Source organism: Microplitis mediator, chromosome 1 (genome assembly GCF_029852145.1).
Source record: "Microplitis mediator isolate UGA2020A chromosome 1, iyMicMedi2.1, whole genome shotgun sequence".
Lineage (NCBI taxonomy): Eukaryota > Metazoa > Arthropoda > Insecta > Hymenoptera > Braconidae > Microplitis > Microplitis mediator.
This window is the reverse complement of record NC_079969.1, coordinates 27,228,971-27,250,478: the sequence shown is the minus strand read 5'-3', so window position 1 is coordinate 27,250,478 and position 21,508 is coordinate 27,228,971. Positions and strand designations below refer to the sequence as shown.

General features: G+C 27.2%; 1 protein-coding gene across 1 annotated transcript; it reads left to right on the top strand.

The window, feature by feature from the left end:
* Positions 1-2,845: 2,845 nt before the first annotated feature.
* Positions 2,846-21,379, top strand: LOC130671098 (homeobox protein TGIF2LX-like). Its single transcript, XM_057474800.1, has 5 exons — positions 2,846-3,670; positions 16,058-16,326; positions 17,606-17,844; positions 18,107-18,274; positions 18,572-21,379. The coding sequence occupies exons 1-5, from the start codon at positions 3,616-3,618 to the stop codon at positions 18,912-18,914; spliced, it is 1,074 nt and encodes a 357-aa protein (XP_057330783.1). The 5' UTR covers positions 2,846-3,615; the 3' UTR covers positions 18,915-21,379.
* The last annotated feature ends 129 nt before the right edge of the window (positions 21,380-21,508 follow it).

Here is a 21,508-nt window from a genome sequence, read left to right as displayed (position 1 = left end):
ATAATTTATCTTTTTTTTTAAATTCCAAAATTTATTAGACGCCGGTTAACTTCAGTATCATAAGATTACGATCCAAAAATTACCAGACAATCAAAAAATTTTTGATTTTTCTTTCAACAAATCAAAAAAATAAAAAAATGCACACGTAGAAAATTCAAAAAACTACAGGTGCAATTTTTTGAAATATTTTTTTTTTTTAATAATTTATCTTTTTTTTTAAATTCCAAAATTTATTAGACGCCGGTTAACTTCAGTATCATAAGATTACGATCCAAAAATTACCAGACAATCAAAAAATTTTTGATTTTTCTTTCAACAAATCAAAAAAATAAAAAAATGCACACGTAGAAAATTCAAAAAACTACTGGTGCAATTTTTTGAAATATCTTTTTCTTTAATAATTTATCATTTTTTTTAAATTCCAAAATTTATCAAGCGCCGGCTAACTTTAATATCATAAAATTACGATCCAAAAATTATCAATCCAAAAATTTTTGACTTTTCTTTCAACGAATCAAAAAAATCAACATATGCACACGTAGAAAATTAAAAAAACTACAGGTGCAATTTTTCGAAATATTTTTTTTTCTAATAATTTATCATTTTTTTTAAATTCCAAAATTTATCAGACGCCGGCTAACTTTAATATCATAAAATTACGATCCAAAAATTATCAATCAAAAAATTTTTGACTTTTCTTTCAACAAATCAAAAAAATAAAAATATGCACATGTAATAAATTTAAAAAACTGCAGGTGCAATTTTTTGAAATATTCTTTTTTTAATAATTTATCATTGAAAAAAAAATTCAAAAGTTATCAGACGCCGGCTACTTTAAGTATCATAATAATTATCAATAATTATAATTTATTTTAATTATATTCAAGCTTCCGCGGAATTTGTATTCAACAATTATTTATAATTAATCATAACAATTATCATTAATTTTACTACCATAATTACATCACAATTGATTTCAAAAATAATAACAGAAATGTCATTTTATTTAAATGTCTTCTCAGTAATAAATTTATCGATCTTGGATTGTCTATAGTCACAAATTATCAACATTGTAATATTGTCAACTACATTGTCAGTAATTGCACTGTCTAGCCATATATTATTCTACATGCCCATTATTTAAATAATACCTACACAAATCCGTAATCCCAAGTACAGATCCAGACATTTTCAAAAGTACATCTACAAAGTAATCTCCTAAGCTTTTGAAAATTTCCCATCTACTGACGTCATACTTTTATACATATGTATATACTTAAAATTCACTATACATTTGTCTAAAGACCATAAATATAAACGTCGATGCTTAATTTTGAAAGAAACAAAATAGGAATCTTTTAATTTGAAATAAATGAAGGCATTACGATAAATTTCTAGCCGTAAATTACTGCAGCTTTAAGTGGTTTATCGTTCTCAAATTTTAAGCTCTTGTCATTACAATCCCTACGTCATATTCTCACATCCGGGCCGTTTGTTGAGATAATTATGCCCAGAATAAGAACTAAGCTTCTAAATTAAAGTGTCGGGTTGAATTGAATTTGGGAAAAACACGACCCTTACCTTAGGTCAGTCTAGGTCTTTTGTTCCTTAATGAAGCTGCACATTTACAAGTACCCATTGCAAGACAATGTCATTACCTGATAATGTGATGTCTACTTACCCAGACATACCCATACTAATTTCAGTATCATACATTTTTTAATGATCCAGAAGTTAACAGACAATTAAGAATTTTTGGATTTTTTTTTCACCAAAGAAATTACAAAAAAAAAAAAAACTAAAAAAATCCACATGTAGGAAATTTAAAAAACTGTAGGTGCAATTTTTTCAAGTATTTTTTTTTATGATTTACTATTTAAAAAAAAAATTCAAAAATTATTAGACGTCGGCTAACTTCAGGAGCATATTTTTTATTTAAGAGCCAGAAAGGCGGACGACAAAATTTTACGGAATTGACGTGATTATAATCCAGGAGTACAAAATCGAAGAAAAAAATTTTTCAGTATGCTTATGTTTTCTTATTGTAAGTCTAAGTGTGATACTGAAGTTAGCAGACGTCTAATAATTTTTGGATTTTTTTTTATATGATAGAAGATAAAAAAAAAAAAATTTGAAAAAATTGCACCGGTAGTTTTTTAAATTTTCTACATGTGCATATTTTTATTTTATTTTTTTACAATTGATTTATTTAAATACGAAAATTCAAAAATTTTTAAATGTCTGCTAACTTTAGGATCATAGTCTAAGTAGGTTTTAGTTACGTTTTCGATTTATGATACTCCAATCTACGTTTTGAAAAAGTTAAAAGCTGTCAAATTGAGTTTTTAATGTCCAAAACGTTCAATTTACGTCTAATATTACGACTCGTCATGTTAAGAGGGTACAAATAAACGGGAAAAATGGGCCATGAATTTTTGGATTTCAAACCAATTTTTAGTAGCTTCTAAATTAAAGTGTCGGGTTGAATTGAATTTGGGAAAAACATCGACCCTTACCTTAGGTCAGTCTAGGTCTTTTGTTCCTTAATGAAGCTGCACATTTACAAGTACCCATTGCGAGACAATGTCATTACCTGATAATGTCATGTCTACTTACCCAGACATACCCATACTCATTAACCATAGAACAGGAGTGGGGTGACATGGTCAGCAGAGTTTTAGTGTAAGTGCGACCGGGCAGCTGTCATAGGATAAATTTTCCCGCCAACAGGCAATGGCTGCTCCAATTGGTAGGGATAACTTCTACTGTCATTACGGCTGTCGAGGAGTGGGGGGCTTGTGAATTCAGCGTCGTCCTGTCCTGTCAACCGGCGTCGGCGTGCTACTGCTACCTCACTCAGACTCAGCTTCAGTCGCATTTCGGCATTCGCATCAGCGCAACCTCCGACATTTCGACTTTGGTTTATTTCGTTGGGACCTCAGTTGCGCGTCACATCGTCGAACCTTACATTCAAACTCAACAGTTATTACTACAATAAATATCAAACAATTTATTCATTTATATATATATTTATTTATATAAATCAATATATATTAAACTCGATAGTTGCTAAAGTGCGGTGTGTCAAATCCAGCGTCACTCAGATCAACTGCTACGACGCCGTCATTTTACCCGCGTGTTGCCGTGTCAAAGTGAACAAAGTTATTAATTTTTTTAAAAAATTTGAAAAGCTGTCAGTGAGTTTAAATATTTAAATAATTTGAATTTTCCCGGCTGATAATATTTATTGGTTTTAAATTATTTAAATAAATATACTTTCGTGAGAATTCAAAGTGACAGCACGTGAGACCGGCCGCGCGTTCGAGGTTACCGCGGTTTTTAAATAATAATAGTATTATTATAAATATTAATAGTAATTATTATTGATAAAAAATAGTTTTTTGTGATTTTTAAAAGTGGTTGTGGAGGCCCAGAAAGCGGCCTTGAGAGCTGCTGTCTACCTGACACAAAGAACGGTCACGATTTCGTAAATTCACGGCAAAGACAAGAGTGTTGGTGGGACTAAATTCGGTTGGCAATTCTCGCAAGAGGTTTACAAGAACACAATCATTTTTTTTTGTTTTTTTTATTCTTGTTCTTGTTCTTCAATCAACGATGTTGTCGTCTGCAGCTGTTAGCGACGACCAGAGGATAACGGCGGACAGAAGAGGTATGTCAATTAATATTTTTTATATTTACATATATATATTCATATATTAATAATTAGTAATTGTCATTGTCGGCTCGCAAGTTTTGGCGGCTAATTATAGAAATTTGAATTTTTAAACTTAAGGATTTATATTTTTTGTTTTAAATTTAGACTGTCATTTTTTTGACAAATGACGGCTGTTTTTACTTTTATTTTTTTTAATTTTTTTAATATATATATACTGGCGTCTGGAAAAAGTGCAGGTATATGTTGACGACTCGCGAAACTGTGTGCGTGAGCCCCCACTCATTTAGCAGCTTCCTTTTTCAAGTGCGCACATCCCGCGCGCAGCTGTCATGATGCTTTTTTTTATCCCGAATTTCCCGTTGAGACGATACGAGTCGAGTAATTTTTTATTATGGATATTGGGTATGATGTCTAAAGATTTGCCGGTATCTGGTATTTTATCAGTCGAGTCGCGGTAGAGGGGGAAAAAAATTGTATCGGATTTAATGATCCTGGAGTTAGAAGACAATTAACAATTTCCGGATTTTTTTAAAACAAATCAATTAGAAAAAAAAAAAAAAAAAAAATACACTTGTAGAAAATTTAAAAATCTAGATGTGCAATTTTTCAAAATATTTTTTTTTTTTATCTGTCGTTTGTAAAAGAAATTCAAAAATTTACAGACGTCGGCTCTTATGATCCTGAAGTCAGTAGATAATTAATAATTTTAGAATTTTTTTTCGACACATAAATTACAAAAAAAAAAAAACTAAAAAAATACACATGTAGAAAATTGAAAAATCTATATGTGGAATTTTTCAGAATATTTTTTTTTCAATAATTTATCATTTAAAATAAATCCAAAAATTATTAGACGTCAGTTAACTTATGATCCTAAAGTTAGTATTTTCGGATTTTTTTTTCTACGCGTCAATTACAAAAAAAAAAAAACTAAAAAAATGCACATGTAGAAAATTTCAAAATCTATATGTGCAATTTTTCAAAATATTTTTTTTTTCAATAATTTATCGTTTAAAATAAATCCAAAAATTTATAGACGTCAGTTAACTTATAATCCTGAAGTTAGTATTTTCGGATTTTTTTTCTACACATCAATTACAAAAAAAAAAAAACTAAAAAAATACATATGTAGAAAATTTCAAAATCTATATGTACAATTTTTCAAAATATTTTTTTTTCAATAATTTATCGTTTAAAAAATATCCGAAAATGTATAGACGTTAGTAAACTTATGATCCTGGTTAGTATTTTCGAATTTTTTTTCTACACATCAATTACAAAAAAAAAAAAAATTTAAAAAATACACATGTAGAAAATTTCAAAATCTATATGTACAATTTTTCAAAATATTTTTTTTTTCAATAATTTATCATTAAAAATAAATCCAAAAATGTATAGACGTCAGTTAACTTCGGTATCTCTCTGATTTAATTAAAAGAATTATTGTCATTTGCGTTATCTCTTATGGACATTATGGGGAGCGTTTTATCTTACGTTCGATGACGGAATGTAATAATAAATATAATAATAAAATAGTTAAGTTGGATAACAAATAAAAAAGCTGGATAATTCCTGGATACCGGACAAAGTCCGTGGAACGAAATAAACGCTTTTGTAGATATGGATATGGATGTAGATGGTAACAGCGATAGGATCGTGTGACGGGATTAGGCAACACTTTTACACATAATACCTCTACTATTATATATTATTATAAAACACTTGCTGATGTTTACTAATAAACTCCCCTTACTCCGTTATTATATTCCAGTGAGCATTGACTCTAATGCAAAACTATTAAACTCCATGTAAAAATGCTTCATATATTTTACCCGATACTCGACTTGACTTTACTTGACTTGAATTTACTCTCGCACTCATATCGAACATGAGCACAAAGTCGAAGGTTCTTGAGACCGCGACTTAGACAACTCTCGTCCCCATGTTTAATTTATTTGCTCGTCCGCGGCACCCATGGAATTTTTATCATACACTTTTTCATACATTTACAATTTAATAATTTATCATATTGAGTAATTTTTTTTTTTACTGAAAATCATAAACGTTTTCATGTCCTCGGATAATTAATTGCCCATGGAGGTCGCGTTAGATGTGTAATCTTTTATATTTCACACTTGTTATATAAATACATATACATTTATTTTATTTTATCTTTTATTTGGACAAAAAGTCTGAGGGAACGTCAAGAAAAAAAAAATTCCCTCCAAAATATTTTTTTTTATTACTCGTATGCAGTCACTTCCGCGCAAAAAATATCAGGAATTTATAATCTTAATTGTCAACAAAAATATATATATATATATAAATTTTCGAATAAATAATTGTTTTGACAAATGTCATTGTGACATTTGCGATAAATTTGTCTGTGATAATTAGAGTTTAAAAATAAAATGTCCAAGTCAAAACAAAATAAAAAAAAAGGTATATAAATAAAGTATGAAGAATGTAGATGATGTTATTTTAGCGCAAATAGATATAGAAATAGAAGTAGACGATAAGGATGTGAGGTTTGAATTTAGAGTAGTCGCGATGTGATCCGAGAAACGCGTGACCGCGTGGTGAAAACCGCGTTCTATTCCTCCTTGGATTCCTCCTATCGCTTATATATATAACGCCGCTTATACGCTCTGCTCTGAGACAAGTGTAGGTTTACATATATACATACATATATATATTTGTCACGTATGTGTAAACCGTGTGAGCGGTGATGTAGACCCCGTACAAAACCGAGAACCGACAGCGGCAAAATCCAGACGTCCGCCACGTGGTGATGCCACTGACGCCGCATGAGAAAATTCAAATTTCAAAACTTGTCATTATGTGCATGTACATATATATATATGAGTTACACATGTTGATTGAGATTTTTAAAAACTCTTTACCCATATTGTTTAATGTACATGTGTAGAGACACATGTATCGATGCACATGTTTATCATTTGTCATTAAAGTAATTTATCACTTACAGACATATATATATATATATATGTATATATATAGCTTATGAAATATTAATTAACTCGTGATTTTAATAGGTAATTAAATAATTTCAAATGAAACTATTAGATTACAAAATAATTTTATCAGTTATTACTTAGATAAAGTGATATTATTATTATTTATGTTTATATATATTATTATCGAGCAAGTCCATTAAGAGAAAGAGTAATAGTCGAATGATTAATGTATATAGCGCATATCCATTCACATTTAAGGTTGTAATGTCATCCGCGTTATATTCAATGCAAAACATTAACCGCGTGCGCAAGCAGATGTCAAGGAGGTTAGTGTATACGTGTCAGTAGAATCGTTTTCATTGGTATATATATATATATATGTATATATGTTTTTTTTATTGTACTTTGTTGGCTTTGTTATTAAACAAGATTTTATCTTTATATTAATTACAGTAACACTTTGGAGTAGAAATAATTTTTTATGAGAAAAGAATCGGATTTAATGTGACGTTTATTTGGTTGTTGAAAATAAATTGAGGATTAAATGGAGATTAGGGATTTTGAAATAATATAAGTTATTGATTATCAAATATTTACGACAGTGAATTACATACTGTAGTGTACAAAATAAAGTACGAGTGTAGTGAGTAAGCGGCGATTATTAAGTCAACTGAGTTCAATTACTTTCTCGAGGTCTTTGATGGATAATATGGCTCCAAGACACAGCATTCCACTTAATGACGCTTTGGATAAAATAATAAAGTAGTAAAATTAATTAATGTTTTATCGGATCTATTGTTCAGAAATAATTAACTGATTATTTAGTTTTTTTTAACGTGACATAATTTTGTCTTGTGACTCGGACGGCACAGGATGAGGGTCTCGTGATTTTCTTATTTATATATATGATATGTTGCTTTGAAAAGTGTAATAGTTTTAAAATACGTCTTGTTGCGATGCCAGAAATTTTTAATTGTTGCGTTACGAGTACGAGATCATTCAATAATTTTTATACTGAAGTTAGGAAGGTCTAATAATTTTGGGGATTTTTTAGAAACGATGGTAAAAAAAAAAATTGTTTTAAAAATTGCACTTGTAGTTTTTTAAATTTTCTACATGTGCATTTTTTTATTTTTCATTTTTTTATAATTGTTTTATTAAAAAAAAAATCCGAAATTTTAAATTGTCTGCTAACTGAAGTTAGCCGTCTAATAATTTTTGAAGTTTCTTTTAGGCGGTAAATTTAAAAAAAAAAAAATTTGAAAAAATTGCACCTGTAGTTTTTTAAATTTTTTACATGTGCATTTTTTGTTTTTTTTTTCTTCAAATTTAATGGTCCAAAAAAAACTCAAAAATTTTTAATTATCTGCTAACTGAAATTAGCCGTCTAATAATTTTTAAATTTTCCTTTAGGCGGTAAATTTAAAAAAAAAAAAAGTTTGAAAAAATTGCACCTGTAGTTTTTTTAATTTTCTACATGTGCATTTTTTTGTTTTTCATTTTTTTATAATTGTTTTGTCAAAAAAAAAATCCGAAAATTTTAAATTGTCTGCTAACTGAAGTTAGCCGTCTAATAATTTTTGAATTTTCCTTTAGGCGGTAAATTAAAAAAAAAAAAATTTGAAAAAATTGCACCGGTAGTATTTAAAAATTTCTACATGTGCAATTTTTTCAAATTTTTTTTTTCTTCAAATTTAATTGTTAAAAAAAAACTCAAAAATTTTTAATTGTCTGCTAACTGAAGTTACCCGTCTAATAATTTTTGGATTTTCCTTTAGGCGGTAAATTTAAAAAATTTGAAAAAATTGCACCTATAGTTTTTTAAATTTTCTACATGTGCATTTTTTTATTTTTCATTTTTTTTATAATTGTTTTGTCAAAAAAAAATCCGAAAATTTTAAATTGTCTGCTAACTGAAGTTAGCCGTCTAATAATTTTTGAATTTTCTTTTAGGCGGTAAATTTAAAAAAAAAAAATTTGAAAAAATTGCACCTGTAGTATTTAAAATTTTCTACATGTGCATTTTTTTAGTTTTCATTTTTCTTCAAATTTAATTGTTAAAAAAAAACCCAAAAATTTTTAACTGTCTGCTAACTTCAAGATCGTCAATAATTTTTACTTTTGCCATTAATTACCAAGTTTACTACGGAAGTTATTGACTTGCATCTCGATTTTTATTACACATATATATATTAGTAACAAATAAATAAATATTTAAAAAAATTAGTATCACGCGCCAATTTAATTCAAATTATTTAAATAAGATAAGACGAGCTTAAAGTACAGTTAGATATTTTATAAATAATAACAATAAAGAGTCATAACTTGACATATATATTTATCCTCGTAAATATAAATAAATTTACCGAGTATTTAAGTGCATATGTACGCGCAAAAAAATTTTTCCCGCCACTTATTGTATTACGTTTGATAAGTAGTAAACGATAATAATTCTGGAGGCTCGATTATCGCCCTGTCATTCCCAACGTCACTTTTGTCTCTTATTACCTTTTAACAAACATATACATATACATATACATATACATATGTATTCACAAATGCGCCTTATTACATATTCGACATTGCGTTTATTTGTGCAACAAAAATAGAAAAAATTTTTGTTCCCACATTTTTTTACATTTAATTACTTTTTATCTCGCTTAAATATTACCAGTAAATTTTTTTCTTTTTTTTTAATATTTTAACGCGATAATGGCCCAGGAAATAGACAGCCGATTAGATTATTATTACAATTAATTAAAAAATAAATAAATTTTATTTGAAATGAGAAAAGTTTTTTTATCTCCATTGGGATAGGATTATTTGAGCTTTACCTTGACAGATAAAAAAAAAAAAAAAATTTTTTTAAAGTTAAATTTTGTATCGATCTGAGATGATAAAAGTGATCAAGTTGATTCAGGTGGAGACGGATAGTTTTATTGTCAAATATGTATATTATTATTTGTACTGGTATATATGTCTATAAATGAGTGGTATATATATTATTGATCGTTGACAGTTCGCACGCAACATTTAGGTCAGTCGAAACGCGACACTCGTGAATATGACGGATGTAACTGGCTTTTGCTGGTGATGCCGACTGTAGACAACAAACGTGTTACTTATTCTACAGTATGATGATTTAGCTGTGTGTCAGTCAGCATATGTATGTATGTACATATATATATATATATATATATATAAATATATATGTGGTTTAGCCGCTTTGCCCGGTCGCGCTAGCAAGTTGCTTAGAAGAGCTTACAGCTTTAGCTTAGTGACTAAAATTACCCCGGAGGGTTACTGGACCTTACGTAATTTTTCGCACACAGGCGCCGTCTGATGCTCGAGGAACTTCCTGGCATCGTACATAAAAACCGTCTCCAAGTCATATTATTTTCATTAATATATTTATTTTTAAAACTCCACTAATTAACCAAATTGACCATTGACTGACCGTTCAAATTTCATTGACAATTTATTTCATTTTTTAAAAAATTTAAAAATGACCCATTGGTTTTAGGCAGCTCGAAATTTTGATGATCCTGAAGTTAGCAGACATTTAAAAATTTTTGAATTTTCGTTTTTCAATAAATCAATTGCAAAAAAATAATATAAAAATATGCGCATGTAGAAAATTTAAAAAACTACAAGTGCAATTTTTTCAAATATTTTTTTTAATGTTTTATCATCTAAAAAAAAATTCAAAAATTATTAGACATCTGCTAACTTCAGTATCTTCGAAATTTTGATAAGTTTTTTTTTATAAGGGGTTAAATGGGCCGATTATGTTTAGAACTGACGTCTACTCCGATTTTAAAAAAAAATCATAGTTTCCAAGTATACTTTTAATTAGTTTTAATTGATAAAAAATATAAATCAAGGAACATAAATCGTGATAATAGGTGTAATAAAAAATATGACATTGAACAAATCGTTAAAATTGACAGCCCGCGGTTACGGAGTATTAGGTGTCAAGCTTTGTCGGTAATGATACTAAACCAGTATTATATATATATTTATATTTATGTGTGTGTGGCTTTAGATATAGTATATATATATATATATATAATGGTACATACTAAAACACTTATTGCCGACGCAACTAGTATACAACACGTCTATCCACTGATCTCCATATATCCCGGACTAAATACGGAACAACGAGCGGCAACGTGGGTTTATTTTGGTACCGTGTAATTTCTAACTCTATCTTCTACCAGTGTTCTAACTTTGCGACATTATCTGTCTATGTTGGTCACTGAGTAAGCAAACTTACAGCTCGCGAACCTCTAGTCGCAAAACTCATATATATATTTATCTACCCGCGGAAACATTAGCATACACCCTGGAAAAAATAATCAGCCCCTGGCTCCAACGACTGTCTGGGTCTAATGAGTCTGCCTCAGTATTAATTTTAATTTTCTGGGTCCGGGTCTAATGAGTCCGTCTCAGTATTAATTTTAATTTTCCGAGTCTAGTCTCGTATCTCATCTCAATACGACCCAAGACTGACATTATTGTCGCTGGACATCCAGGTATTTATAACACAGACATTCAGACTCCACTCGTGTCTACCCAACTGATGTCTACTGATGTCTGTCTGTTGTCACACCAATGGCTAACAGTATGTAGATTGTGATGAAAGACGTGCCGGAAACACGTGACACCCAAAACAATATCTTGATGTTATTTATTTAGATTTTTTAAAATAAATTTTTTTTTTAATTCAAATTTAAAAAAATTATCATGATACTGAAGTTAGCAGACAATTAGTAATTTTCGGATTTTTTTTTTCACCAAAGAAATTACAAAAAAAAAAAACTAAAAAAATACACATGTAAAAAATTTAAAAAACTATGAGTGCATTTTTTTTTAATATTTTTTTTTTTATTATTTATCGTCTAAAAAAAAATCCAAAAATTATTAGACATCTGCTAACTTCAGTATCATAAATTATTTATTAATTAAAAAAATGAAAAGTTATTTCTGTGAGTTTTTTTATAACTGATATGAAGAAACACTCAGAATAAATTTAATTATATATTGAGTCATGGAATTAAAAAATGAAAATAAATTCAAAAGAGTGTAATGACACTTGGGATAGTTGCCAAAAACTTTAGACTTTTAGCTAGATCGTTTTAGAGAGACGTCTATAGCAGGACGATAAATTTTTTATCCGAGTTGATAAACTCTCGAACTTTTTAAATCTCAAATACTTTTATTAATTATATTTATTTATTTATTTATTTATTTTTTATATAATTTATCTTATTTTGGAGACAGTTGCAAATATTTATATCTGATAATAACGTACACGTGTAGAATATAGATTAAAAAAATTATCAATTGCTTCTTAAATATATACAGATACACATCCATATATATAGTTTTTTTTAAACAAAATTGAGTAAATATTAAATTATTAAAAAGGTGTCAGACATTTGGATTTTTATTAGCGATACCCGAAAGTCTGGCCTCGATCATCGTCTATAGAGTCGCATATTAATAAAAAAGTAAAATATTATACAAAACTAAAAAGTTAACTCGCGAGAAACGTCACAGACCCACGTGTATGTGAACCAAGGTCTCTGCTACCTTACCATCCAGACCGGGCTCCGTCATTTTTTTTTTTTTTTTTTTTTGTGTTACGAAAGACAATATCTAATGTAAATTTATTCACCACCATATACTTTTTTATTTTAAATACATTTTACAGCTCCAAGCTTTTTCCATTTAATTAAAATTTATCCCCGCCCCTATCTCTGTCACTTCACTATCGATATCACTATCGCTATCACTATCAACACTTACAATAATTGATAACATTTAATTATTTATTTATCAATCGCATAAATAAAGCCATATATATATATATATATTTTTTTTTTTTTTAAATATTGTAAAGTTTAGGAAATGGCTTCTAATCAGGTCAAATGTCAAGAACTCCCGGTTCCGGCTGTTCCGCAATATTTTCTTCATTCGAATTACCATTTTAATTGATCCATAGTTTCATTCCCATCACCATAACATTTTAAATTTACAACTTGTAATTTTATTTTATTAAAGAAAAAAACATTTAGTTTATGAATGAGATAAATATTATTATTAAATAATTATCGGGTATTTAATAACAGTATTTTGTAAATAAATAAATACGCTTATAAAAATGGAGTTTAATATCCGGTACACGTGCCGTTACATCTGCTGCAATTTCAATCGTTAAAAAAAAGAATTTTTTTTTTTATTAATTAACTTTTAGGTTTTTTTTAAATTGATTATTATTTACAACGCGCGAAAATTTGAATATGTTTTATTGATACTGAAGTTTGTCGTCTATTAAATTTTGAATTTTTGAAAAATCGATAAATTAAAAAAATTGCACTTATAGTTTTTTTAATTTTCTACATGTGTATTTTTTTAGTTTTTTTTTTTTTTAATTAAATCGTTGAAAACAAAATTTGAAAATTTTCAATCGCTAACTTCAGGACTACATTTTATTGATACTGTAGTTAGCTGTCTAGTAAGTTTTGAATTTTTGAAAAATCGATAAATCAAAAAAATTGCACTTATAGATTTTTAAATTTTCTACATGTGTATTTTTTTAGTTTTTTTTTTTTTTTTAATTAAATCGTTGAAAACAAAATTTGAAAATTTTCAATTGCTAACTTTAGGATCAAATTTTATTGATACTGAAGTTAGTCGTCTATTAAATTTGGAATTTTCGAAAAATCGATAAATTAAAAAAAATGCACCGATAGTTTATTAAATTTTCTACATGTGTATTTTTTTAGTTTTTTTTTTTTTTAAATTAAATCGCTGAAAACAAAATTTGAAAATTTTCAATTGCTAATTTCAGGATCACATTTTATTGATACTGAAGTTAGTCGTCTATTAAATTTGGAATTTTCGAAAAATTGATAAATTAAAAAAATTGCACCTCTAGTTTTTTAAATTTCCTACATGTGTATTTTTTTATTTATTTTTTTTTTTAAATTAAATCGCTGAAAAAAAAATTTGAAAATTTTCAATTGCTAACAGGATCATATTTTATTTTATTGTGAGGAAAAAAATATGCTCGGGTGTATTTACTAAGTAGATCAAGAGAAAGTATATTTGGAGAAAAAATATATATAGCATTACACATATATGGGTCCTTAGAGTCCTTAAGATTTTTAGTTCCCCTATGGTAGTTTTTTTTTCTTATTTTTTCGGGAGATAAAGAATTTCGGGTACTGAGAAAGGAATAAAAGATCACAAGGGCGTAGAATATTCTTTATTTAGTTGCTCCACTATTAAAATGAATAGAAATAGAAAAACATATATATGAGTATTAGGAAGGTGTATAAATGGTTGAGTAAATTTTTGATGAAGCAGGTAAACGGTAATTTATTCAAACCTTGATTACAAATTCTATTCATCTGTATCCGAAATACCGAAAGTTAAAAATTTATATTCAAATTTTCATTGTCAAAGTTTATAATTTAAATATATATATGTATATATTACTTATTCTTGGAAAACTTTATCTGGGCATCTAATTTTAAATATATCAAAAATTACTTATTCTTAATGTCTAATTTTAAATATGTCGTAATGATTGTGTACTTTGAGTACTTAACTGTGTAAGTAATATAAAATACATTAGGAGATTTATATAGATATTAATTTTAAAGACTTTTAAATAATAAAAAAAACTATTAATTTTTGTTTAATAGTTAACCTCAGGCAATATTTTCTCACGTATTTATTTAGCTGAACCAATAGTCTAAGAATTTTTATTACAGACATAGTTAATACTGCCATTATCGTACTTATATATTGGAGTAGTCGTTTTTTTTTATTGCCTTTGTTCGGTGATTCATATTTAAATAACTTTTCAAATTTTCAACAAAAATTATCGGGTTTACACCTTTTTTTCGGCTAAACTATTTGTCAGATTGTGTAACTGAAAAATCTTCGGCTTGTGAAAAAAAAAGTTTTTAGTTTTTGATCCAAATATCGTATTTTTTTATGATACTGAAGTGAGCCGATGTCTAATAATTTTTGGATTTTTTTTTCAAAATGATAAATCACAAAAAAAAATATTTGAAAAAATTCCACCTCTAGTTTTTTTAATTTTCTATATGTGCATATTTTTAGTTTTTTTTTTTTTTAATTATGATTAAATAATTTTCTAAGTTTAATTGATGATACTGTAGTTAGCCGGCGTCTAATAATTTTTGGATTTTTTTTTCAAAATGATAAATCACAAAAAAAAATATTTGAAAAAATTCCACCTCTAGTTTTTTTAATTTTCTATATGTGCATATTTTTAGTTTTTTTTTTTTTTAATTATGATTAATTAATTTTCTAAGTTTAATTGATGATACTGTAGTTAGCCGGCGTCTAATAATTTTTGGATTTTTTTTTCAAAATGATAAATCACAAAAAAAAATATTTGAAAAAATTCCACCTCTAGTTTTTTTAATTTTCTATATGTGCATATTTTTAGTTTTTTTTTTTTTTAATTATGATTAATTAATTTTCTAAGTTTAATTGATGATACTGTAGTTAGCCGGCGTCTAATAATTTTTGGATTTTTTTTTCAAAATGATAAATCACAAAAAAAAATATTTGAAAAAATTCCACCTCTAGTTTTTAAAATTTTCTACATGTGCATTTTTTTGGTTTTTTTTTTTCTTGTAAACAATTCGTTGGAGACAAATTTGAAAATTTTTATTTGCCTGCTAGCTTCGGAGTCATAATTTTTTTTGTTACTTTTTGAAAATAGTCGTAAATTTTTTTTTTTACAATTTTGAGATCAGAAAAAATTGCACATTTTTTGAATTTTCTTCGCATAATTTGCAGTGTAAATCGATAGAGAAATCGGAGTAATTATGAATTTTAATTTGAATTTGAATTCACTCAGAGTTTCGGAGTTTAAAAAAAAATCATTTCCGTTACGGAGTTAAGGGGGAGTTTGTTTTTCCATAAGTAATTTTTGAGAACTAGATTTTATTTAAATCCTCATTCCCTCTGATTCGGAGTTTGAATATTAAAATAAACTCCGGAGTCAATTTTACTCCAAGGGAATTAAATAAACCCACAGTCATCCACTCCGGATTTAATTCGCGTTTACTGAAAATTTTTTCCGTAGCATTGAAAATAAAAATAAAAAAAGTTACTCTAATATATATTAATATGTATATTTATATATATGTTGCAATAAAAATAGGGAGCTTTGAACTATCGATCCGACAGTTCTGTTGACCTGATATCAAATGCGATTGGCATGCTGTTGCCTAACTGACAGACCGATTCGCAATCTCTATATACAAAAAAACCAGATGATTAATTACTTAATATACAACTATAATAATTACGTCATTTATATTAAACAACTGTTATTTATTTGTTGCAGCGAGAGGACGGTTCCAATCATCCGGCAGCACCGATGACGATCAAAGTGGATCGGATGTAGATCACGAGCGCTCCTCCTCATTAGCTCGTAAAAACCAGAGAATATCAATACACGTAGAGTCACACGGAATACGTAAACGTCGTGGGAATTTACCTAAACAATCTGTTAAAATATTGAAGAGATGGTTATTTGAGCATCGTTTTAATGCTTATCCAAATGAGACTGAAAAAACTTATCTTAGTCAAGAAGCTAAATTGACAAATCTTCAGGTAAGTTATTTTTTTTTTTTTAATGCAAATATTTAATTAATTAATACTGGCGCTTATTATAATTTTATTTTATCATAAATTAATCAAAAAAAATTTTTTTAAACTTATCCATGTCTGAATTTCATGCAAAAAATCAAAATTAAAATTTAAAAAAATTACAAAATTAATTTAAAGTTGAAAAATTTTTTTTTTAAAATGAATCCAAGTTTGGATTTCATGCAAAAAATCAAAATTAAAATTTAAAAAAATTTTAAAATTAATTTAAAGTTGAACAAAATTTTTTTTAAAAGGCATCCAAGTCTGAATTTCATGCAAAAAATCAAAATTTTAAAATATTATAAAATTAATTTAAAGTTGAAAAAATTTTTTTTTTAAATGTATCCGAGTCTGAATTTCATGCAAAAAATCAAAATTTTAAAAAATTACAAAATTAATTTAAAGTTGAAAAAATTTTTTTTTTAAATGTATCCGAGTCTGAATTTCATGCAAAAAATCAAAATTTTAAAAAATTACAAAATTAATTTAAAGTTAAAAAAATTTTTTTTTAAAATGTATCCGACTCTGAATTTCATGCAAAAAATCAAAATTTTAAAAAATTACAAAATTAATTTAAAGTTGAAAAAAAATTTTTTAAAAATGCATCCAAGTCTGAATTTCCTGCAAAAAATCAAAATCAAAATTTTAAAAAATTACAAAATTAATTTAAAGTTGAAAATAATTTTTTTAAATGTATCCAAGTTTGAATTTCATGCAAAAAATCAAAATTAAAAAAAAAAATTACAAAATTAATTTAAAGTTAAAAAAATTTTTGTAAAAAATGGATCCAAGTCTGAATTTCATACAAAAAATCAAAATTAAAATTTTTTAAAAATTACAAAATTAATTAAAAGTTGAAAAAAATTTTTTAAATGGATTCAAGTCTGAATTTCATGCAAATAATCAAAATTAAAAGTTAAAAAAAATTACAAAATTAATTTAAAGTTGAAAAAATTTTTTTTTTAAATGTATCCAAGTCTGAATTTCATGCAAAAAATCAAAATCAAAATTTTAAAAAATTAGAAAATTAATTTAAAGTTGAAAAAATTTTTTTTAAAATGTATCCACGTCTGAATTTCATACAAAAAATTAAAATCAAAATTTTAAAAAATTACAAAATTAATTTAAAGTTAAAAAAAAAATTTTATAAATTGTCATTACAAAGAATAAATAAAATGACAATATATAAATGAAATCGTCATATATTTATAAGTAAAATAATAACAATAATGATTATATACAGGTGTGTAACTGGTTTATAAATGCCAGGCGTCGTATTCTTCCGGAAATGATAAGACGTGAGGGTCATGATCCTCTGAAGTTCACAATTTCTCGTCGCGGCAAAAAGATGCCAGGTGGAAATGATCAGCAGGCGGCTGGATTGAGCCCCAACGCGAATGCCGAATGGGACACGACAATCCCCGACAGTGCCTCTGCACCACGTACCCACGGTCGTGATTACGAGGATCGCGTTATGTACAGGTGAGCTTTTTTAATGCCCCCAATTAACTTACCAATAATAATAACAACATAATTTTTTGCCTAAATTATTTTACATTCGCCCATGGATATTTTCCACAGATACCGATCGTTAAATTACTCCATACAAACTCCAGCAAATTATTTCAAATTATTATATTAATTAGTCGCCTCAAGATAGACAGCTGTCACCTCAACACTTAATCAACACTTATTTAAATAATAATTATATATTCATACATTAATTTATTATTTTTTATTACAGAAGTGAAGAAGACAGTCTGATTGGTTACGAAAGTAGTTGTCACAGTGAAGAAGAACGTTCGTCAAAATGGTCAAGTGTTATCGTGTATCCGCAATATTCAGAAACAAAAGTCGAGCCGTCAACTGAATTGAATTACGACGAAGCAATAAATCATCCCGCAAGAAGAGGGTAAGGATCCAAACTATTTTTAAAATAATTCTAATTTATACATTAACATTAATTACAAAAAATTACAATTACTTAATACTGTATCTTTGAAGATAAAAAAAATGTTTTAACCAATTGCGTAATAGTTGCGATAAGAGTGATTATTATTTTTGATACACCGGGCGCCAACTATCTTTTATTTGACTTTAAACACTTTTTTTTATCATGTATACATAATTTTTTTTTTCTATTCTCAATTGCCCAATACTGATTTCGTGATATCGCCAGCAAATTAATATATGAACTATTTTTTTTTAGTGAAGAGACGGTCAGTAAATCGGCGTACTGGAGCGCACCGCGGCAGCATTTACCCGCGATATCGGAAGTACCAGAGTCGGAGAACTGCATGAGCAGTAGTAGCAGCGTAAGCAGCACCAGCAGTACAAGTGAACGCAGTACTTGCACTATTATGCAGACAATGAACAATGATGTGCCGCCTACACCAACCACTACAGTTGTAATTAGTAACAGTAACTATCGCACTACAATCCCATTTAATTTCGCCCGTCTCCATAATAGTAACTTGCAGGGATTGATGGTACTTGTTGAGACGGCAATCGCTCTTGATAGGATCGAAGATAGATATCTCCCTGACGACTGATCCAATAATATGTAAATAAATTCATATTTATTTATTTATTATTTACTTTTTTTAAATCAACCGCTAACGTCATTCACTATTCAGTTTTTTTTTATTACTCAATAACCGATTTTTTTTTACCGATTTTTAAATTGTTCTCTCATTTATTAATTGATTGTTATTATTAATGTACCTCAAGATCGGAACTGATTGACAGTTCTGGAGGTTGAGGTTGGCCTGATTTTCGGATGACGTACCAGCATCTACGTGCGAAAAATGTCGGAAATCTAGTCATCCATTTGACTCCATTTAAATTTTTTAATTTTCGCGCGAAAAATTTTTGAGGCGGGTTCAAATCCAACTCTCGCTGTAATTTAATTATTTGCTATTTAAAATTTATCATAAATTTCTACTGGGTCTAGATTTCTTAAATTTTTTTCAAGTCCGGATATGTCACCCGAATTACCCCTAAGCAGTAAAATTACATGTACCTGAAGATCGTAACATTTTTCACTCAATGAAAATGAAAAAAATTTAACATGATACTGAAGTTAGCCGACGTTTAATAATTTTTTGATTTTTTTTTAAACAATAAATTTCGAAAAAAAAAATATTTAAAAAATTTGCACTTATAGTTCTTTAAATTTCCTACATGTGCATTTTTTTTTTTTTTTTTTTTGCAATCGAATTGAAAATAAAAATCCAAAAATTGTTAATTGTCTGTCAACTTCAGGGTCATAATTTTACAGAATACTGAAGTTAGCAGACAATTAACAATTTTCGGATTTTTTTTGAACAATTAAATTTGAAAAAAAAAAAAACTAAAAATATGCACATGTAGAAAATTCAAAACACAAGTGCAATTTTTTTTTTAATTTTTTTTTTCATAGTCTATCGTTTTTTAAAAAATCTAAAAATTATTTGACGTCAGCTAATTTCAGGATCACAATTTTACTGCTTAAAAGTGGGGGGTAAATCGGGCCGTTGCAATTTTCAGTTGACATACTAGGACATACGAAACATTTTCAAAATCTATACCCAGTAAATTCTTTACTTCATTTTTTTTTTATTTTCTTCAGATACTCAAAATAATTTAAATTTTTTAATTTTTTCCCGCGGAAAACGTTCCGATTTTCAGGTACATTATTATTATTAAAATGACTACACATAAAAAAAATGATATATAGTTCAAAATGGACAGAGAACAATAATGATTATTAAAGAAAGAAATAAAAAATGTATAATCAGTCACGATTTAACGATACGTGTGCCTTTTGTGCGTCAATTAGACTATCGTAACTTAGTCACGGTCCTCGTTAACGTGCCTAAATGTTTTTAAATTGATACACTATTATTATATTATCTTAAAACACGACGTTATATATATATTTATATAAGTACTGGAGGTAAATCAATAAGTCAGCAAAGATATAAATATATATAGCAAAAAAAAAATGTCTTTGCACGTGTGTAAATTTAAATAGTATAATGTAATACACGGCTCTTATCACTATAATTATATGAACAATTGATTATGATTATAATTATAATTGTAATTATAATTATTATCAAGTATAAGGTATGACTTTTTTTTTTAGCGTTTATAAACGTTATTTTGTCAGTACGTTTTTTTTTAATTCGCAATCGCATTAAATATTCGTGTTTAAAATAGCGATAACTTTTTTTTTTTTTATTATTATTTATAGTTTTGTGATGTTTACACTAGTGTGAGGCGAGACGTTTAAAACTTTTGGTTCATGATTCAGATTTTTTTTTATTTTTTAATAGAAATTTAAGTTGAGGTTTTTTATTTTTACCTCGACGATTATTTCGGTGGTTTTAATTTATAATTATTTTTATTTTTCTACTTTGATGGATTCTGTTTAAATATATGTTGTAATGACTATGATATATTTTGTGGAATTTTTTTTTTATAGAAATGGTAGATAGTAAAAAAATTTAAACATTGGCGTTTAATGGTTGAGGCAGAGACGGGAGGTTTTGAGTAGTAGAAGTAATTAATATTCGGGAGCAGAAACGGCAGTCGTGAATTTTTCATTTTATTTTAGAATCACTTCCGTGTGAAAAAAATTTAAAAATATTTCGCGGGTAAAACTTATGAATTTTATCTGGTGTTAAATTGAGCGGCTGGAAAATGAGAGAAAAAAAATGGATTTAAAATTTTAGGTGAACAAATTTTGACTTTAGTGTTCGGTTAATTTTTTTTTTATAAAAATTTGGTCAAATAAAAATCAAAATTAAAAATTTCTGAAATTTTGATCGACCAGTAAAATTTAAAAATAAAAAAGATGATTTAAATTTTCATGATGACAAATTTCGACTTTTGTATGAACAAATTTTGACTTTAGTGTTCAGTTCAATTTTTTTTTTTTATAAAAATACATAAAAATTTGGTCATATAAAAATCAAAATTAAAACTTTTGAAATTTTTATCGACCTGTAAAATTTAAAAATAAAAAAGATGATTTAAAATTTCGACTTTTGTATGAACAAATTTTGACTTTAGTGTTCAGTTCAATTTTTTTTTTTATAAAAATATATAAAAATTTGGTCATATAAAAGTCAAAATTAAAACTTTTGAAATTTTGATCGAC